We start from the raw sequence: 22,257 nt of genomic DNA, 5'->3' as shown, positions 1-22,257 counted from the left end.
GCTCAAGGAATTTCCCTCCCTTTCACTGCCTGTGATGGAGGGGGAGGGGCAAAGGGGTGAGGGGGTGGAGCAAGGGGCGGAGACAGTGCCCTTTCCCACACTGTGCAGAGCCTCTCCCTGCAGTGAACGGACGCCAAACAAAGAGGATATGAAAAAATGAAGGAGAGAGAGAGATGCACGGCACCAGTGAACAAAGACAAGGCCTCTGGTGTCCCGAACTCAACTGAAACTACTGAGCTGAACTGAGCCAGGCTGAGAACAGGATTGAGCTGAACTGAGCCAGGCTGGGAACAGGATTGAACTGAACTGAGCCAGGCTGAGAACAGGATTGAGCTGAACTGAGCCAGGCTCTGAACAGGGCTGAGCTGAACTGAACTGAGCCAGGCTGGGAACAGGACTGTGCTGAGCTGAGCTGAGCCAGGCTGAAAACAGGACTGTGCTGAGCTGAGCCAGGCTGGGAACAGGACTGTGCTGAGCTGAGCTGAGCCAGGCTGAAAACAGGACTGAGCTGAACTGAGCCAGGCTAGGAACAGGACTGAGCTGAACTGAGCCAGGCTCTGAACAGGGCTGAGCTGAACTGAGCCAGGCTAGGAACAGGACTGAGCTGAGCTGAACTGAGCCAGGCTGGGAACAGGACTGAGCTGAGCTGAACTGAGCCAGGCTGGGAACAGGACTGAGCTGAACTGAACTGAGCCAGGCTGGGAACAGGACTGAGCTGAACTGAACTGAGCCAGGCTGGGAACAGGACTGAGCTGAGCTGAACTGAGCCAGGCTGGGAACAGGACTGAGCTGAACTGAACTGAGCCAGGCTGGGAACAGGACTGAGCTGAACTGAACTGAGCCAGGCTCTGAACAGGATTGAGCTGAGCTGAGCCAGGCTGAGAACAGGACTGAGCTGAGCTGAACTGAGCCAGGCTGGGAACAGGACTGAGCTGAACGGAGCCAGGCTGAGAACAGGATTGAGCTGAACTGAGCCAGGCTAGGAACAAGATCTCAGAGAACAGGATCTCTGCAGAGAGCATTCTCAGGCTCCACTGTTCCCTATGACCAGGAGACAAGAAGCTGGGAGTATCAGTACCAGATCATTATCATACACACGCGCACACACATAGATACACAAAGACGCACACACCACACACACACACACACACGCACACACACACACACACACACCACAGCATAGGTACTACTCACACATTGCAGTATGGTCTCTTCTCAAAGCCTTTGTAATTCTTCATGTTTAGAGTCATTTTGCAGATTTCGCAGCTGAAGCATGCTTTATGCCAGTACTGAGAGAGAGAGAGAGAGAACGAGACAGACATATTAATTGCATTTGTCCCAATTATTACCCTGTTCTCATTTCTCTGGGACACGAGTAAAACGACGGTTAAAATCATTAACATTGTTTCCCCATTCACTATGAAATGTTTAATCCCAAGGACACTCTGAGCCGCTCTGTGAAAGAGCAGCGAAGGCAGCCAGACTGGGTCAGCCAACCCTGTGGAGGCTGCAGTCCAGCGAGAGAGAGAAGACTCTTCCGCTTGCTCCACTGATGCCAGCACTGATACACTGCATCTCTCAACCCTTCCAGGAAACATACAGAACAGAACAGAAACCTGACCTGTCCAGGATCACTTCTACCTTGTTCCTGTAGCACTTTCATGTTACACATGTACCTCCACCCAGCACTTATATTGCACTTGTATCGTTATCATGATGTTGTAGCTCGCTGTCATGCCTCCTAGTTTGACTTAATATTACTCTCTGACCTAGCCTATGCTAACGTTGTGAACTGGACTTACTGTGTTCATGGCTATGGATAACTGTTACATAATGAGTATTGCACCTTATTGGACCTGTGTTTTGTAGTAGTTCCAATGGCCTTTGCTATACACTTATTGTAAGTTGCTTTGGATAAATAAGGTAAATGTAATAACACAACATCCACTCAAACTCAAATTCAAACTCAAGATGATTTATTGACACAATTTGGCAGGGAACAGATTTGTAGATCTAACAATAAATACATCAAAAGGTCACAGAAAATTGTAAAATTTCAGAACACTAAAAAACTATACAACTACATAACATGTAATTGCTTACCAGCATCTACTCGCAAGATCTTCACAACATCCACACAATAAAGCAAAAGAACATTCAAACAACCCATCGCACAACATTTACACAACGTCACAACACAAAATGTGCGCATCATCACAAACACAGCGTTCACTCCGCCCGTTTCAGCCAATCACGGGACGGCCTGGCGGTCCGTAACCCGCAGAAACGCGGCCTACATAAATAAACCACCCCTGGGAACAGAACGTTTCAAATTAACCACCGCGAACGCTTCACAGCAAGGCTAAACAGCTTTGCCTTGCAGTCGGCTCTGCAATACAGACAACTCTATTCGCCAGTCGCCCAATGACTCGCGGGAGAGGGCGGGGCCTCCACAGTGATTGGCGTGTATCTCCGAGGCCAACTCGGCCGGCGGCCGTGACCCCACACCAGCCGGCAGTCGGCGTGCAGTGAGCAAACGCCTCATTCCCCAGGAACAAAGCATCACTGTGGGGTTTGGGTAATCACTCCAACGCCCCTTCCTGGATTAACTCACGTTTCATTCAAAAAAAAATATAGGCCTATACATGTGCGTGTGTGAACTTAACGCGTGCGTGCGTGCCTGTGTGCATAAGTCCAGTCAGCCAACAAAAGGAAACCGCAAAGCAAGGAAAAAAAACAGGTTCAAGGTTACTGGGGATAGAAATGGCTTGATACTGTCTGTGATACAGAACTGTCTGCCACTGCTCATATTTGAAAAGCTGTCTGTCAGGCCATCTTGCCAGGAAGTGAACTGCATTCAGCATTGAAGCCATTTTAAGTTTAACAAACTGCAGGTTTTTCTACGGGATCAACAAAGACACAACACAACACCGGAGGGGACGTTGCCTGAAGCGTTTTTCACTGGAATGTTGAAACAAAGAAGAAACAAAATTAACAAAATAACTCCTATAATTATCTAGTGTTTTGGGCGATGTAGCAAATAGAAACAACAATTCAGATCGGTTTAATTGTTCATTTGTTGCAGAAAATGTCTCAAAACACCAAATCCCATTTTGTGTGGATCTTCTCAAAGATAACACCATGGAATTCAGCAAAAAAAAAAAATCACTTGAGGTGTTTATTGAAAAGTTTTTTGTAAGACAGGAAACAATGAGGACAATTGTCCCTTTCTTGTAAATTGGAATTTATCTTGTTTAAAAAAGAACACAATGACCTCTATGCCGCACCAGAGATAGGTCAGGTGCTAGCACTAGCCATAGCCTAATGCTTGTAGAAATGAAGGATGGCAACAATTAGCAAATGTTCCCTTTATTATGAATGGACTTGCCAGGGATTGTGGGTAGTTTTGCTACAATGGTGCCCAGCCTATTACAAACTAAAAAAATGAATGTAAGTCAACTTCATTAATGGCACAACATAAACCCTGATAACAATGACAAGAAATTTTTTATTCCCATTTTTTCTTCTCTATGCATGAATAAAACTTGTCTGCTTCAATGCATCCGCCATTCATTAATATTCATATCCGTAAGACACCTCATATGTAGACCATTCCTCGTTGCTAGGTTAGAGTAGGTTGTCCAGTGCAGTAACATTAGACTAACAGACAACACAAAAGGAAGCAACATAAGCTAGGCTCTACCATCGTACAGATGAACCTGCAGATTTATTCATTGTGTACACCCAACACCAAGCAACTGAACACGAACATCAGACTTGACAGCAGTCTCAAAACTCCAGACATTACACCCAAATAAAGAAAGGCTTTAATTCCACATATTTCAGCTTAATTACGGCTAGCTAACGGTAGAGCTACCTGCCGATCCATCTGTTCTGCGACCACCAGGAGTGTCACTAGCAGCATCAGCTGGGAGTGACAGAGGGAAACCACTGAATCATGCACCAGTGCAAGCTTTGAAAAACATTGTTTTTTTGATAACTGGTGAAATGGGAACTATGAATATTAACTGTTGGGGGGACTGCAAAATTGCAGCACTTGCGGGCCTCCAAACATGAAACCCATTTATTGTGGGTCCCTTCATTTTTTTTGGAGAAGACAAAAGCGTATTGGTTTTTCTGCATCCAATGAAGACACAATGCTTATGCACTTCCAACTTAGCTTGCGTGCGCAAAAGTTGCAAGGGCATCATTTACAGATTACAAGTAGAAAGGATTTCACCGTTTGTAAGATGTCAGTGACGTACATTGTACCCAGTTAAACTCGCCAACTGAAAACCTGGCATTTAGCTAAGGGGGAAAGTAACCCAATCTTGGCACAGGCTTTTGAACATTTTTTTTTTGGCAAGAATCTTTTTAATATTTCTAGATCAGTGAATGCAAAAAAGTATTATAATAACACTTCAGCAAATAATTCATAGATTTCAGTTTCCTGGACCTCTAATAGAAGCGAACATTATGCATACAGTGCGATTTTGCATAAAACATTGCATCTCTCTCAGCCTGCGAGTCCAGCGAGCTACGTTTTCCTGGCGAAACGCTGCAGTTATTTTTTTCCCCTCAGGAGTCCCACAACAGGCCGATATCCTGCCACCAGGAAAGCTTGTTTCAAAGGTTTCCTCGTTACGCAGACACGGAGCCGCTGTTTATCCCATTAACGGGAAGTGAGTTCCGTTGCTGTGCTGCTACATGACAACACGCCAAAGGACCACCGTCTCGTGCGGACACTGGGCCAGCTCCGCAGTAATTCCGCCGCTAAAGAGCACGTCCGCTCGCTAACGGCTCAACTTTTCAGCCTCAGACCGGATAGCGGCTCTCACCGTACCTGCGTCCGATAGATTTATTCAAACACACAGAAAGAGATACCATCGGTATGAAAATTACACCAACAGCAGTTTAAATATAGCGTGCCTTCTAGTACAACTGAGCATAGGCCCCTCCTTCTGGTAATGTCCAGTTTAGCCACGCCCTCCGCCGAGGAAGCCAAGCTCCCTAGTGTCTCGGCAAATCTCCTTCACCATCACCGCTGCTGTTCGGAATGTTAAAAATTATCAGCTCCTCGCTAATAAGCGGTTAGCCCCGCCCACGTTACATACTCCACAAAGTCGCTGCAAATTATTTCGCGCCTTGGTGTTGGAACGCCCAACAGGTTCAGATAAAATTGGACCTGCTAAATGATTTTCTGATATCAAAGGCTAAAGTCACAGAACAGCAACTGATGAACACGCCCGTTCACACGAGAGCCTAAGGTTGAATTGATCTGTATTACTGTCATTGTCTGTTTTACTGTATTGGTACACTTAATATTTATTTGTGCACTCCCGCGTATTTGTATTCATTTATGATGCTTTTTTGGCTAGATGCCCCTGGGTAAAGAGATGAAATAGGGATAAGATAACAGGGCTGTTCTGCAGGATAAATACAGGATAGACAGACATGACAGATGGACGGGCAAACGGACGGATGGGCAACATTTACAGACACACACGGTCACCAGGAACTGAGGAATGCCCGCCTGCATCAGCCTCTCGTGTGAGAACCCCATAGATTCCCTGCCCTCCCTCTCTCTTTCACTCTGCCCCCTCCCTCCACCTCCCTCCCTCCCTCCCACCCGCCCAGGCTTATCTGTGGCCCGAGGGCTTGGGTTCAAAGCGGAGAGAGGTTGGGGGGGTGGGGGGTAGGGGGTAGAGGGTGAAGGAGCCGGTCCTCTGGCTGATCCGACTCATCATCTAGGGAAGGAGGAAACAAAATGGAGGGAGGGAGAGAAAAAGAGAGTTCGGAGAACCACGGCTCCAGGGCTGACTCACGCTGCCATCTTCATTTCACACGCTCTTCCTCGGTTACCCCGCATTCTCACAGCGAGAGAACTGATGGGTAGGTCAAGTGTACCAGGCTGAGGGATGGGCCAAGTGTACCAGGCTGAGGGATGGGCCAAGTGTACCAGGCTGAGGGATGGGCAAGGGCTTGTCGTTGTGTCCTCTTAGTGGTCTCGTGCAGCTGCACATTTTTGATGAGAGAAATTATGGCATCGCACATCGCTTGTATCAGAGAGGTATATTTGCCTTATAGTCCTTTTACGTTGCTATAGTTCTGTCATGACAGTGACCATTTTTATTTGTGACTGCTATATTGCTAGCTAGCTAGCCATCTATCTCTGTCCATCTCTTCCACTTACTAGCTAGCTAGCAACAGCTAGACAGCTAGCCATCTCTATAGTGGTATAAAACTCAACGTGTTTGGGGTGAAAGAGACTCATTTTGGTGGAGCAAGTTACATATTTGCCATAAAGCCTACTCTTTAAGTTTAAGCTGCTCCACTATTGCAATGAGTGAAGCTGGGTTGAACAATTGTTCACAAAATGGTATCATATCAGTAGGACATGAGGAACCGATTACTTGTTGGTGGGCGATGTGTGAAAAGAAGAACCAGGAGTAACTTTTCTCTGGCAAATTTAGTCACCCATTTAGTTTCCCAGCTGCTCAGCTCGCTGGCCGACACACAGCCTCATAGAAAATTAATGAACTTCTGGCAACTGAATCGCTCACTGTCTGAACGGGGGTTACTGTCTTCGTTACCTCATCACATTCCACACACACACACACACAACACAACAGTACACACACCCATAAACACACAGATAATGCTATGTTAATTGCACACACACACACACACACACACACACACACACACACACACACACTCATATACACACTCAACAGTATACCACACACACCATGGATACACACAAAACTACATTACGCACATACCCATAAATGCACACGACACACTGCCTATAAAAACCCATAAATACACATGCTAGCACTACACACACTGTGAAATAACTTGCTCAGAGCGTCAGTTCTGCTTCCGCCAATCACATTAGTAATGGGCGGAGTTATGACCACACATGTCTATATGAAGTACTTTATAGCTGGGGTCCACAACCCTGGTACTGGAGAGGCACAGACTTAGTTGGTTTTCATGGTTCAATCTAACAATGCACAGTGCACTTCCTCAACCAGAATCCTGTCACTTATCATAATTTTTTTTTTTTTTAAACATGAAGGTACAGTAGACACTGGCCCTTTTTCTGGTTGTCCTTAGAGGCTTGTTATTCTGTGTATTCAGTCTCTGAGCTAGGCCTCAGGACGGACCAACTCCCAAGTTACACTTTTCGGCTACACCATCCGGCTCAAATCCCCTCTCCCCGCCAACGCTGGAAGAGGCCAAGACCCGGTTCACACTGACCACGGGGGACCGAGCCTCATGAACGAGCTCCCGCACTCCCATCCTGTTCTGCGCGTTGGGCCCTGACGACCGGCTCTGCAGCTGCCTGTGCCGGGGCCCAAGGGCTGCCAGATCTGTGGTTCCGCGGCTTGTCAGAAAGGGGAGGCAGACATGACAGAATCTGGACTTTGATCTTCTCGCCTTCGTGAGCCAAAATGGCGCCTGTTCAAGTGAAAGAAGCGCATCGCTGAACCCTGTTTCCCTCCCCTCCCCTCCCCTCCCGTCCCCTCCCATTCCCTTCCTTCCCCTCCTGCTCTAAAATAACAGGACCCTGACTTCCCTGCAGTGTGATCCTGGCCTGCAGAGACCTGAGGTAACCTTAAGTAAACTGGATTCTGCTCCTGCTCTCTTCCTGCTTTAACCAGAGGGAATGATGGGAGATGTAGTGAACGGACGCCCGGACCGGAGGCTTGTTAAACGGGCAGCTCTTGCTGGGATAACGAGGTCAGCGCAGACTCCGAGCCCTAGATAACACGCGGTGAGGAGGAAACACACCGCGCCAGACCAGCGTGTAACCCCCACACCCTGCAGCTACTGGAGAGCACACACACCGTGCACCCTGCAACGACCAAACACAGGGAAACATGCAGGAGGACGAATCAAACAAAACACTGAATGAGTAGTTCTTTGGCAGCCAGCCTGGAGCGCACACACACACACACACACACACACACACACACACACACAAACCAGGCTGGCAGCCAAGGAAGGTCCTTGTTCAGCGTTGCATTTGTGATTCATCCATCTGATGCAAGGGTTTTACCTTGAAGCACATGGCTAGAGAGGTGTGTGTGTGTGTGTGTGTGTGAGAGAGTGCAGGTGTGTGAATGAAATGGTTTCTTTGTGTCTCACATACGACTGCGTGTGTGTGTGTGTGTGCGCAGGCCTGTGTCTGCGTGTGCATGCGTGTGACTGCGTGCGTGTTGACATCACGCACCGCTTCCACTCCATGTGAACCACGCCCCCCCATCCACGCAGATCCCGCCTACTTGCCAGACCACACCCCCTCTCCCTCCCTCCACACGGAACCCTCCCCCCCAACCCACACGCGTTTTAAAATGAGAAAAGTGCTGCAAAGAGTTTCAGAAATAAATGGTGCTGTATCAAATCTCCAGGGTTGTCAACATGGCTGCTGACTGGGGGACTGCCTGGCGTGAAAAACCCCACCACTCACTGCACAATCAGGAGCAAACACAGGTCAGATAAACGTGAAACAGAACACCAACAGCGAAGCGCAGCCAAATTTGAAGGCCGTCTTTATCCCAACCCAGGTGAGCGGGGAACTTCCCACCTCTACCACTCTTGATTTCTGGAAGCCAGGCGACGGGAGACACCGCCAGACCCACTCCCCTGCCCCCGGCGACCGCCGCTTCCACGGCAACGCCCCTGCCACCTGGCCGACGCCCCCGCTGGCCCCGCCCCTCGGCCCTGAGCTCTGAACAACCTGCTTGAAAAGGGTCTCTTACGTAATACACCTGCGAGCTTCTGCTGATTCAGCACACGGAGAGAGTCGGGAACGCTTCTGGCAGGAATGAGCACAGTTATTCAAACGCTGAGGCCCATTCGCAGTGGCAGAAGGAGGAGAACAGGCGGAGCAATTTCCGACTTCCCGTCCGTTCACGGAGGGCTTCCTGGGTGGGGGGGTTCTCGAGGTCGGAGCGGCAGAACGCGAGTAGCCTCCAGACGCCACGGGGACGCGTCCGACCGCAGCGGCTCATAAATCGAACCGCGCTTCCATTTCCACGCCGGCAGCGCTGATGCAAGGCTGTGAATAAGCGAAGCGAGTCTGTGTGCGAGGGCTTTCCACACAGCTGAGGCCTGCAGGGAGGGGATTCTCCACCGAACGTTCACGCGGTCTGTGGCGCTCTGTTTGCACACGGTACCCACAAGGTCAGGGTCCCCACGATGCACGTACACAAACAAACACACACACACACACACACACACCACCCTCTGTCCCCACTTCAACCCGCGTCCCGGCAACACACACTGTTGTTTTGCTGAAGTTCCACTTCCATGAACAGGCCTACTGTCCGCCAGTCCCTCCCTCCCTCCCTCTCTCGGTTCATTTAGCCTTTTTGGCAAGGCTAGGGGGACAGGCTTACGTTGCCAAATCATATGCTAACACAAACTCTCACAAATAAACAACATCTCTCCCTCTCACAAGCTCTCTCGTTATTTCATCACCCTGCTCTCCCTCTCCGCTCAGGCCCCGCCCCCTCAGTCCTGCTACCCTGGGACAGAACGGGAACGCGATACAGGGAAGGGGGGGTTGGGGTGGGTTCACGGGGTTCTGTCTGGGGAAGCGGGAGCTTCTTCGTGGCTCCTCTCTGGCCGTTTGTCATCCGCAGAGGAACCGTACGCGAGGCCTGTGGTAACAGAGCTCCACTGCAGTCCAGAACCCTCAGCCACACCGCTAGCTAGCTCCGCCGCGCAGCCGTACCGCCAGCTAGCTCCGCCGCGCAGCCATACCGCCGCGCAAGGCTGCGGCGGGAGCGTTTAAATATTGATAAAGCTCCCGGAATAACAAGCAGGCCCCAGAGACCGCAGGCTCGAGGGACAACGCTTTCATATCCAGACATCAAACCGGTGAGCAAACACCCACACACAGGGAAACATGAGAGCGGCCATGACACCAGACACATCGAGCTTACACTCACAAGAACAGACACACACACGCGCACGCACACACACATACACACATGCGCACGCACACGGTGGCATAGTGGTTAGCACTGTTGCACTGTTGCAAGAAGGAGGTTACGGGTTCGAATCCGGGTCCGACCGGATCCTCTCTGCATGGAGTTTGCATGTTCCCCCCGTGTTCGCGTGGGTTTACTCCGGGTACTCCGGTTTCCTCCCACACTCAAAGACATGCATGTTAGGTGCGCTCCTGCAGGTGCCCTTGACCAAGGCACTGGCCTTAGAACTGGAGTTGGTCCCCGGGCGCTGCACTGTGGCTGCCCAATGCTCCTAAGTAACTAGGATGGGTCAAATGCAGAGGACAAATAACCCCATGGGGTTCAATAAAAGTATATCTTATCTTATCTTATCTTACATGCCAATGAGAAATATTAATGAGCATAATCCAATCCCACAAAGAAAGGCCCTCAATAGAATGCAGGTTTCGTTATCCAGACTGACCTTAGGAACGGTCAACCTGAAACAATAATAAAAAAAAATAAAAAAAATACTTCTTCGTTAAAAAAAATCCTGTGGTGGCTCTGATTCCAAACCAATAGTACACAGTGAATAATTCAGCGTAAAATCAACTCGGATGTCATCTGATTGTGTCGTCGCTTCTGCCGTCCCCCGCGATTCAGATAAGCGTATCATAACTTAATTTGTTTCTGCTGTTGCTAGTTAGCGAACATAGTTGTGTGTAATTTAGGTAGCCTAATCTTTTTTAAAACTTGTCTCAACTGTTGCTAGTCAGCAAGCTTAGTTGGGCGTTAGCTGAGAATATCTGTAGTTGACTTGCTGTTGTTAGTTAGTTAAAGGCGTTAGTGAAACTGTGTGTGGGGATTGGTGTTTAACTGCCCCGTATTGTTGAGCTAATTTCGAGGAGCTTCACCTGGTGCTTATCTGCTCTAATGAAGCTAATGCAAACACGTAATTGTCACCCAGTATTTATAGCTCCAGCAGAGGCTGCCATAGGCAGCCTCGTCATCAGTTTATCATGTTTTTAAACCCCATTCCCTTGTGCGTGCTGCCTCGCCCCAAATGGTCTGTTCACCGCAGGCGTAATTTAACCAACTTGATCTACCCACCCTTATCCACACCTCAGGAATTCACTGTCACAGGTGGATTATGGAACTGCCAGTCAGCCGTCCAGAAAGCTGACTTCATTACTGCCTTTGCCAAGACGAAGTCTCTTGACTTCCTGGCTCTCACGGAAACCTGGATCACTCCCGATAACACCGCCACCCCAGCTGCACTGTCTGCGGGATACTCCTTCTCGCACACCCCCAGGGCCTCTGGCCGAGGCGGGGGTACCGGTCTACTCATTTCCTTGTCCTGGAAGTTCTGTGTCCTCCCCAGTCCTAACCCTACTTTCTCCTCCTTTGAATTTCACGCGATTACTGTTACTCATCCCTCTACATTTCACGTTATTGTTCTGTACCGCCCTCCAGGTCCACTCGGCTCATTTCTGGACGAGCTGGACACTCTCCTGAGCTCTCTCCCTGAGGATGGCACTCCTGCTATTCTACTGGGAGACTTCAACCTCCCACCAGAAACCTCCCAACTGTCCAGGGTTGCCTCACTCCTGCAGTCTTTCGCCCTATCCCTGTCCTCCTCCCCCCCCACACACAAGGCTGGTAACCAACTAGACCTTGTATTCACCAGAGGCTGCTCCATTCCCCAACTTGCAGTGACTCCCCTCCATGTCTCAGACCACTTCTTTCTTTCTTTCTCCCTCTCCTATTTACTCCCCCTCAATTCATCCAATAGCTCACCCACAGTAACTTTCAGGAGAAATCTCCCTACTCTGTCACAATCCTCCCTCGTCTCCACTGCTCTGTCCACACTTCCCCCTCCTGCGTCTTTCTCTAACCTGCCAGTTGACCTTGCCACCTCCACCCTCAACTCCTGCCTCTCTCAGTCCCTCGACTCACTTTGTCCTCTTGTCTCCAAACCAGCACGCTCCTCACCCCCCTGCCCATGGCTGACCGAGTCACTACGCTCCAGCAGAACATCACTGCGGGCTGCAGAGAGAAAGTGGAGAAAATCCCGATCCTCTGATGACCTGACTGCATACCATACCCTGCTGGCGACTTTTACATCTGCCCTCACGTCTGCAAAAGCCTCTTTTTTCCAATCCAAGATCAGCGCATGTGTCTCTAATCCACGTAAACTATTCTCCACCTTCTCTTCCCTCCTCATTCCTCCTCCACCCCCACCTCCCTCTTCCCTCTCCGCAGATGACTTTCTGGCCGCCTTTGAAGGAAAGGTGGCTACAATCCGGAACTCCTTCACCCATCCAGTGAGCCCCCCAACCCCCCAGGACAACCCCACAGCCACACTGACCTCCTTTGAAATGCTGGAGGACTCCGATGTATTACAACTGATCACCTCTCATCGCGCAACCACCTGTCCACTTGACCCCATCCCATCTAAAGTTCTCCAATCTATCTCCAGCGAGCTCCTTCCCTATCTGTCTTCCATTATTAATTCCTCTCTCTCCTCTGGTCATGTTCCCTCTGTTTTTAAGACGGCTCGTGTTACCCCACTACTCAAAAAACCCACCTTAGACCCCTCCGATGTAGCAAATTATCGACCCGTATCCCTTCTACCCTTTCTGTCCAAAACCCTCGAACGAGCAGTTCTTAAACAATTAACCTCTTTTCTCCATCAGAACAACCTGCTAGACCCTCTCCAGTCTGGCTTCCGATCTGGGCACTCAACAGAGACTGCACTCCTAGCTGTGACGGAGGCACTTGCCACTGCAAGAGCCTCACGCCTTTCCTCTGTCCTGATCCTTCTTGACCTGTCTGCAGCTTTTGACACGGTCAACCATAAAATACTCCTCTCCACCTTGGCTGGGATGGGAATTGCCGGGACTGCCCTGTCTTGGTTCGCTTCCTATCTTGCAGATAGGACCTACCAGGTCACCTGGAAGGGGTCTGCCTCTGCTTCTCATCCACTTGTTACGGGAGTGCCGCAGGGATCTGTACTGGGTCCTCTGCTGTTCTCCTTATACACCAGATCTCTTGGTTCAGTCATTAATTCACATGGTTTTTCCTATCATTGTTATGCAGATGACACACAACTCTTCTTTTCTTTCCCCCCCTCGGCCACACTGGTCAATGATAAGATCTCTTCCTGCCTGGCTGACATCTCCACCTGGATGGCCAGCCACCATCTGAAGCTCAACCTCAACAAAACTGAGCTGCTCTTCTTCCCGCACAAGACCTCCTTGCTTCGTGAACTCTCAATCACGGTTTATGGCACCACAGTGACTGCCTCTCACTCTGCCAAGAGCTTGGGGGTGGTCCTGGATGACCAACTGGACCTCAAGGAGCACATCAAGGCAACATCAAGGTCCTGCAGATTCCTCCTATACAACATCAGGAGGATTCGACCATACCTGACGACGCACTCCACCCAGCTGCTCGTCCAGGCTACGGTGACCTCTCGCCTTGATTACTGCAACTCTCTCCTTGCAAACCTGCCAGCTTGTGCCATACAGCCACTACAGATGATCCAGAATGCCGCTGCCCGGCTCATCTACAACCTCCCCAAATTCTCCCACGTCACTCCTCTGCTGCGATCACTTCACTGGCTACCGGTCGCTGCCAGGATCCGATTCAAAGCCCTGACCCTTGCCTACACTGCCGCCAACAGGACAGCCCCCATCTACTTGCAGGACATGACTCAATTCTATGTGCCTGCTCGACCACTCCGCTCTGCAGCAGCAGGGCGTCTTGTAACCCCTCCCACCCGCCCAAAGGGATCACAGAGCTTCTCCACCCTAGCTCCCCAGTGGTGGAACGAACTCCCCGTCCCTCTCCGAACCTCCCCCTCACTATCCATCTTCCGCCGTGGCCTGAAGACTCATCTCTTCAGACTATACCTAGAATAACCACCACCATGCTGTGTATATATATTAAAAAAAAAAAAAAAAAAAAAAAAAAAATACCCTTTTTTCCTTGTCACTTGTTACATGTTCCCCCATCCCTGCACTTCTTGGTAAATTGTATTTGTCCTAATACTCTAGCTTAATCTTCTGCCTAGTTTGGCTTTGCAGATGTTAGACCAGGATAGTGTTCATTGTTCTCAGCTAGAAATAGCTGTACAAAATAAGTAATTGTACCTTACTGAACCCGTGTTCAGCAGTTGTCTACGATCATGAAAATGCACTTCTTGTACGTCGCTTTGGATAAAAGCGTCTGCCAAATGAATGTAATGTAATGTAATGTAATGGATGGAGTAGATTTTACTGTGACAGACTTCATCTGACTCTTACAGACACTATTAGAGTTGAATTAACACGAAACGCTTCACTGTGTAGGGAACAGTAAGGTAGGCCTGCCTTTTCACTAAACCGAAGCTTGGACAAAACTCACCTCAAAACAACTCCCACTTCCTGTTCTAAAAGCGTCCGCACATGCACCCTTGGCCAGCTCCTAGATTACCACTCTCCATTCAGCTCGGAGCACAAACAGACCAGCTGTCGGTCCCCACAAGGCTGACCCGAAAACAGGTTTCCACCAGCGAGGGGGAACACAGCCGGCTTCACTTTTAGCCCGACTTCACACGAGCCTGGCCCTCTTTCCGGAATATTCCCCACTGCATTGTTAGTGCCTCTCAAGAATCCCGCTCTCCCGCACTCACACACAGCCGAGACAGCCGGGGCCATGCTGCAGGAGTTGTTTTTGCCCGTTAGCTGGAAGAGAAGAACTGAAAGGAGAGCCGCCTTGCAATAAGCCATATTTTCTGCCATATTTTGTGGTGTTGAGGACGACTGAAATCCTCTTGACAGAGCATGTCTTTAACTGGGAGTGTCACACTGCTGGAATGCGTGTGAGCACAGCCCCAGGCTGCCCAAGGCCCATCTCCGCTTCCCAGCAAATAAAACCCAATAAATAAACATTTTGGTAACTGACCACTTTGACCCGGTGGAGAAGCATGAACACAATTCCATGCATAATTTGTTTCTCAATTTCAATTTACTTTATTGGCAGGACAAACACTCAAACACTTCGATGTTTCTAAAGCACATACAGAATTAATCTCCCTTGCATAATAGGAAAACTTTTTGCATCCTGTGACTATTTTCCACACAATTCCTTCATGATGCACTTGCACTCTCATGGCTGTGCTTATTTACACCTCACTCCATGTGTCACCTCTGCACAGTCTGCTGCTAAATACCAGTGACGGTCAACACACGCTGCTGGCTCGTAGGGTGTTGTCCAAATCGGTTCTGCTTCATCAAACATCATTACCGCATATTAAAACACACACACCTTTCAAAAGTAAGGCGTATTTATTGTTTAACCCTCTAAGAACTCGAAATGACGCTACTGACAAGAGACGGTGTCTTTAATTACACAGATTAAGCACGACTATACACAGGCAAAAAAAATTACAAAGTTTTGGGGCCACTCAGATAGCACACAAAAATCGTAATTCCATTTGCAATTGTTACACAGCAATGTATTGCCTTCGATATGACTGACTTACAAACGTCGAACCTGATTCCAACACATCTACACACACATGCACACACCCACACGCACAACGTTTGCGTAAACTGCAGACAACTTCTGATTTAAAACTTTCCCCTCCAAAGCGACCAGCACATTCGTAGTTAATTCCTGCTGACCCTAAGAATAATTATACACTAAGATAGCACAGGGAGCAAAGTGTATGGTCACAGCTTGGCTTTGATCCTACGTTCGGTAAATTTGAACGAGGAGTCAACATATCTTGCCATTGTTGAATCCCAAGGAGCTAACAAGCTAGCAGACAGATACAAGTACCACGGACAAATACGGGTTGAGCTTTAATCAACAAGGTTAAAATATTGAGCTAGGTTGAACAAACAAGCCTTGTGCGTAGTTAGCAAGCCAGATTTACTATTATTGCACACTGTTGCACGAACTAATCAACGTAACACGTGTTCGTTCTTTTAGAAAAATGGCATATATTTAATGGAAGATCACACGCACTGTTTACTACAAAGCAAATTAGATAAATGTGCATCTTAAGTTATTAGCCAAAGCGTTATGTTATCCACCGAGGCAGAACGCAAACACGGGATGTCTTCCTGGTTTTAGAAGCTGTGTGGAAATTAGGCCTTTTTGGTGTTCCTCGTTAGACGTTTGAGAACGGAAACAGAGAAGCGTAAATTAGCTGCACTTTTCCGAAATGGTCCCCTTATGGTATCGCTCCCGTCGAATCATTTGCACACTACACCAGATAAACAGGTAGCCAGCGTACAACCACATCCCTTGGCAACGCGGGCCAGCCATGCTGGCTGCAGGTTTGATCCAAAGCTAAACGGCACGATTGAGCCCGGGTATTGTGAAACAAGCACATACACCCGTTCAACTGCGTGCACAGACGTTGAACCTCTGGGTTGAACATCCTTACCTAAATTAGCATGGTCGTTCGTTACCTGTCTTTTGAGCTATGGAGGAGACTATATATCGCACTGCTTGTTAACGGACTGGTTAGCAAACTACTTCAAATACAGACTGTTGACGTGTTTCAGGGATGCCCCACGAATACCAAACGTAGATGGCTACTTGACTAACTAACCATGCATGCAAAACATAGTCTTGCAACAAATTACTTAGAAAAGGATGAAAGAAAGATTAATTGCATTACCTTGTCCAGGCAGTTCACTTTTTCCGTGGGATACACGACTTTGTTACATCTGCTACACTGCGGGTTCATCTTTGCAAGTCGCTATGCTTAGCTCGGAGCTAGGCGTTAAAATAAAAAAAAGCGTAACGTTATTGGTATATGCAATAATCGCAACAGACGATGTAACTACGTTTTCAAATAATTATTTTGTCAAACTCCCGCAAAAAAACCGCTTCTCTTGTGATTGCGCCGTTGGCTGTCAAGAGTACGGATCTGCAAATATTGCGAGGGCGAGTGCAGCTCGATCGCGATCCGCCGCGTTCTGGGGCTGGAGAATGGAGAGGGGCGGTACCGTCGAGTTTCGCATATATGAAACTAGACACTGTCTCCTCACCTATGCCCCTGGCAGGTGGACAGGAGCCGGTTAAGTGTGCGGCCCTCTACGTTTCACCAGTCGTCTCGCTGTGCGTTTGTCTGTGAACGGTGTAACTACAAAAATTGATGTTTAAACTTGATGACACGATTACAAGGAGCCGGGGGTTCGATAAAGGTGTGCTTCGAAGTCAAGGGTGGCCGAGTTATGAACTCGTCTCCAACTGCTTCTCCTGTTGATGTTCTGTGCCAGGTTACCATACAACTTATTTATTAATAACAATTTGCTATTTCAATAATATGCAAAATTTATCGCCACATGACATGTTCAACCCCAGTTCTGTTTTTCAGAGAGTTGTTTCCCGAGCGCTTTCCCATGATGGCGACTGAAATAATCTTTTCTCCATTAAGTTCAGGAGCCAGCTTTGCGTATGCATCCTCGACTAGGGGCTGTTCTATGAACGATTGTGGGTCAAGGGGCGGGATTAATTTGTCTACATAGCCACATCGGTTTCAGTCATTTTTATAGGCAAAACCGGAGAAAACCAACAAGTCGTTTTGGCTTGCGAGCGAGAGTTCTTTGCTATTTAATACATTGTCATTAACACACCTGCTAAGTTATCGCGAACGTTATTGTTAACAATACGAACGGGAGATATTAAAGTAGAGTTTGAAAGTACTCAAAATTAATGTTTCTTCGTTTATTTTAATTTTTTGCCGTCAAATTCCTATTAGTTTGTTTTGAGCGACCTCTTGTGTCATGAATGAGAACGTCTCGTTTTTATTTCGTCCAACGATGACGAGGCACAACCAATTCTGTGTAAAAACAAACCAAACGACAGTGAAAAGGGTTAACAAATAAAAGCATTCTTTAATATGTAACGTTGGGTTATTTAGATTTCTGTCTCAGAAGCTATCGTTTCGCTGTGGCTAGGATTGCTAGGTAGAGTGATGGTGGCAGTGACCATGACTATTTCAGTGAGTATTCGTTTCCGAAAGGAAAAAAAAAGTCCACAAATGACAGAGTAACTACTCGTGCCAACGAAGAACCAAATACTGTATGACATTTGACTACGTGATTCAACAAGAACAATAACCATATATATCTGAAGACCCTTAGTTCTGAACATGAAAGATAAAGCCGGTAACATCCAGCACCGTTGTATCGAATGGGGGTATAGCTCAGTGGTAGAGCATTTGACTGCAGATCAAGAGGTCCCCGGTTCAAATCCGGGTGCCCCCTAATTTTGCGTACATTTTTGTGCTTTTTCACGATTAGACGTTGGTAAATCAAATCCTTAAGTGTAAGTGCAGCAGAACCTAGATTTTTAACTTTGGTACTTTGGAAATGTGTATTACTAGCGGCAGCATATTATTCGGGCAAGCTTGGTGGAGCACAAAAATGACAGATGGCATGGTGCGTTGGACTACTGTAACAGCGGTGTTCCAGACATTTTTATGCCGTAACAAGACTGTCATGAAAATAAACGAGAGTGAATTCGCTACCTTTCAGGGATGCTGAGAATTCTGTTAAGCCCAGTCCTGTAATGTCCAGTTTCTTTAATACATACGTATTTCCATCCTATGGAATGACTGAGCAAAACAAACTCTTCAATAGCTTACATTAAAATATACATTTTGAAACACTTCAAGGTTAACCAAATGCTGCATGTTAGGTTTGTCCACAAGTTATTATGACCAGTCAGTCAGCAATTAAGACTTGTGACAGAATGATTGGAATAGGTTCAGTAGAGTCATTTTGTCCATTAGGGGGCAGTCTAGTATTTCTGTGGAGACTCTGCAGTGGGGATTAACAGCGAACCAGATGGAGTCTATCAGTGGCTGCAGTGCCGTCGGTTTCGTTTGAACATTGCGGGGGACACATTAAGCAGGGGGTCTGGGGCTCCTCCCCAAACACGTCATTTCCTGCATTCTGGTGAATTTTTATGCACCAATTTGTGCCTTTTCTGCATCAATTTATGGTGGAAATGCTTCTTTCATGTTTTAATTGGGGGGGGGGGGGGGGGGGGGGGGGACGACAAATGCACATGTTCTAAATATTGAGGGGGACGTATCCCCTGCGTCCCCCTGAAATCTACGCCTATGAGTGGCTGCCTTTATGAGATGTTGTTCCACTGCTGTTAGCGTCAGGATCTAGCCAGTCTGTCCGTCCACTCTCATTGCATTATTAAGCATTTTGCACCCCTAGCTATGTTTTATCAATAGAGACTTACGTATATTATGACATTGACTGACATAAAATAAGCTGTAGTCTATGTACAGTTAAGTGCAATAGTACAGGGGCAGTTGTGTCAAATTTGTTGTTTTCCCTCTATACTAATCATATTTGACGCTTTATTGCTGCTAAAGAGGTCCAACCAGTTACAAGGGTTCACATGCTTTTCCAGCCTGAATTGTGAATGTTTAGACGATGATGTTTAGACAATGTGTTCAATAAAGACATGAAAAGTGCAATTGATTGCATGTTATTCATTTAAGCAGAATGTGTTTGTCTATTATTGTGACTTAAATGAAGATCAGACCGCATTTAATGAGTAACTAATGCAAAAATCCCAGTAATTCCAAAAGGATTCACAAACTTTTTCTTGCAGCTGCATGCTTTCATTCTTGCGCACATACACAATGCGTGCAGTCTCTCGTGCACAATCATGTACAGACGGAAACAGAAATACTGCACTTAACTGACACAAGTTAAATGACAGCTCATGAAACCTCTGTCCATTTCCAGGAAAGCATTTATTGTTTTTAATATTTAATACAACATTGCATTCTGGGCAAGCCCAGTGTAACAGACCTGTAGTGGCTGTGTCTGACCAGTACAAACACTGTCTCATGAGTGCCCCCCTAGTTACCTATACTGTCCCTGCCCTCAGCAACTGAGTAACTACCTAATATGTAACCTAGTATATCTGAATACCAAATAAGTCTATAACTGCATTGAGTTATGCAATTATAAGAAAGGCTTGAATGGAATAAAAAAATTTATTTATAAGAAAATCATCTGTATTTGTGTCATTTATGTTGTATAAATATGCATTGGCTGTCAAAATGAAGCTGGTATTTATGAACTAATATGTAGAACTGGTTAATAATTAGTGTTGGATCACTGAAAAATTAACCTATACATTTACTAGAAATCTTCCATGACATTTGTGAAATTTCATTCACAAAAGCATTAAAATCAACTGTTATTTTTATCTTACTAACAAACTGTACATTAATAAATGATAGCTATGTAGACATGATGGAAATGTATGTAGACTGTATTATTAAGCTTGTTTTTGCCACTTGTTAAAAAATCTCATAATTATAAGATATTAATTCATATCTGTGAGATTCTAAGCCATAATTATTGGATACCAAGCTGTAAATATGAGATACTAAGTTATAATTATGAGATAGTAACATTAGAATCTCATAATTACAACTTTGTTTCTCATTATTACAACTTAGTATCTCATAATTATGCTGAGTTATGACTATTTCATAAAAAATAGGCACAAAGTCATAATTATGAGGTGGCAAGCCATACATATGAGAAAACATCTTACTCATGAAAGTTATGAGCTAGATTTCTTTTTAACAAGCGGTGCAAACTGGTTTCCCTACTTTACGGCAACTTCACTATTTAAAATTCTTTCACAATCCAAGTTATCTGAGGACAGGACCGGTTGTGGTTTAAAAGCACACACATTCACAGCAGTCATGATTTCAGTTATAATTTTTTTATTCCAAACACAATCATTTAATGCCGCCCTGCTACAACATATTGTTTCGCTTGTCGATGGTCTCTGAGTGACACGCAGGAATCCTGTTTTTAATCTCCCACGCGATTCCAATTTCCTCCGTAATCTTTTCTTCGTTATGAATGTCGGTGGAAAGCTGTGAGAAATTTATCTCAGCGAGCGGCGGTGGAGTCCGGCTGTCCAAAAGGCCAGTTTCACAATGTTGTGCGTAAAGCGTATCTTAAACTTCCTCGTAAATGTAATAAATTTCCCCGTAAACGCAAGGGAAATTTATTCACCGTTTGGCCACGGTATCGAACTTACTAAAATTACTCATTACCCATTGGTTGTTGGGATCGTGGTACAATGTAAACATTACATGACATGGCATTGATCAACAAGGCACTTCTAAAGCGATGAACTTTGTGTAGTAAAGAATAAAGTGAAAACTGACAGCAGGGCCGGCCCAACCCAATCAGAGACATAAGCAGCTGCTTAGGGCCCCAGAACCACTAGGGGGGGCCCTAATCGCTGCAAAATATATACATTACTTATGATGCATCATTATGTCAAAACAATCACATTACATCGTGTGATTAAAATATATATATATATATATATTTTTAACTGACAACTAGTTCTAAAGATTTGCGTGGGAGGGCAGGAGAGTCAACAGCTAACGCTATGGACGTGGATCAGGCGTTTAGCGGCTGACATTATAGGTCAGCTGCGACTGCAAGCATTAGCAGTGATTAGGTGAAGATACTGGCTCAAATACGTTTAAGAAAAGAGCTTCTGTCTGGGCAGATAGAACATGTATTTAAAGGTATTGTGGCTGTGAAAAGGTCCCTCTTCCGTTTCGCTTGTTTGTAATTTGTGTGTGCGTCGCGCTGATAAAAATGCATAGGGGAGCCACGCGTAGGTTGATTTTAGAGGGGTTGGGGGCCCCCGAATAATCCAGTTTAGGGCCCCTCAGGGACTAGGGTTGGCCCTGACTGACAGCATTATAAAGATTAACTGAACATTACCTACTGAAAACAATTTCAGCATTTCAAACAGGTAATGCATTGTCTATGTACGGACTACATTCCTACAGTCGCATACAGTATACCTTCAGATCTTATCCACTGAATCAGCCTTCTTCAACCTCCTTTAAGGATTTTGGAGTACTACTGAGAGGGACAAGAGGACCTCCTGCTGTCATAACTGGTTTCTGGATTCTGGGCTCTGTATTGACCCCCTAATACCATTCCCTTTCATTGTCCTGTCATTTCTTGTTGTCATTCGGCAAGAAGCCAAAAACAGCTGAATGGCCCCACCCCTCTTCCACGATGGTCCCAGCCCCTCACCATGGCCCCGCCCCTGCTTCTATGCCCCCGCCTCTGCTCCATAGCCTAATCCCTGCTCAATGACCCCGCGCCCCCCACTCCGTGATGGCCACACCCCCATACAGTGGCTGCTCCCCACATATAGCCCCGCCCAAATCCAGGGCCCCGCCCCCACTCCGTGACCTTCAGTA

At 46.9% G+C, this 22,257-nt stretch overlaps 2 protein-coding genes and 1 non-coding gene across 3 annotated transcripts in view; 1 reads left to right on the top strand and 2 right to left on the bottom strand.

The window, feature by feature from the left end:
* Positions 1-17,408, bottom strand: part of LOC118216782 (LIM and SH3 domain protein 1-like) — a 37,985-nt gene extending 20,577 nt beyond the window's left edge. Inside the window, exons 1-2 of the mRNA XM_035398268.1 lie at positions 16,642-17,408; positions 1,195-1,289 (exon numbers count right to left, since the gene is read on the bottom strand). Coding sequence (XP_035254159.1) covers positions 1,195-1,289; positions 16,642-16,710 — 164 coding nt within the window. The 5' untranslated portion in view covers positions 16,711-17,408. The remainder of the gene's footprint in view (positions 1-1,194; positions 1,290-16,641) is intronic.
* Positions 17,409-18,163: 755 nt separating this feature from the next.
* Positions 18,164-18,235, top strand: trnac-gca. The gene has a single exon. It is a non-coding gene; the product is annotated as a tRNA-Cys (tRNA).
* A 2,484-nt stretch (positions 18,236-20,719) lies between these two features.
* LOC118216074 (plexin domain-containing protein 1-like) overlaps positions 20,720-22,257 on the bottom strand; it is a 31,015-nt gene continuing 29,477 nt past the window's right edge. The window contains exon 14 of the mRNA XM_035397092.1: positions 20,720-22,257. This exon is cut by the window's right edge and continues 108 nt beyond it. Coding sequence (XP_035252983.1) covers positions 22,252-22,257 — 6 coding nt within the window. The 3' untranslated portion in view covers positions 20,720-22,251.

The sequence above is a fragment of the Anguilla anguilla genome, chromosome 17 (assembly GCF_013347855.1).
Source record: "Anguilla anguilla isolate fAngAng1 chromosome 17, fAngAng1.pri, whole genome shotgun sequence".
NCBI classification, from domain to species: domain Eukaryota; kingdom Metazoa; phylum Chordata; class Actinopteri; order Anguilliformes; family Anguillidae; genus Anguilla; species Anguilla anguilla.
This window is presented reverse-complemented; position numbering and strand designations above follow the sequence as displayed.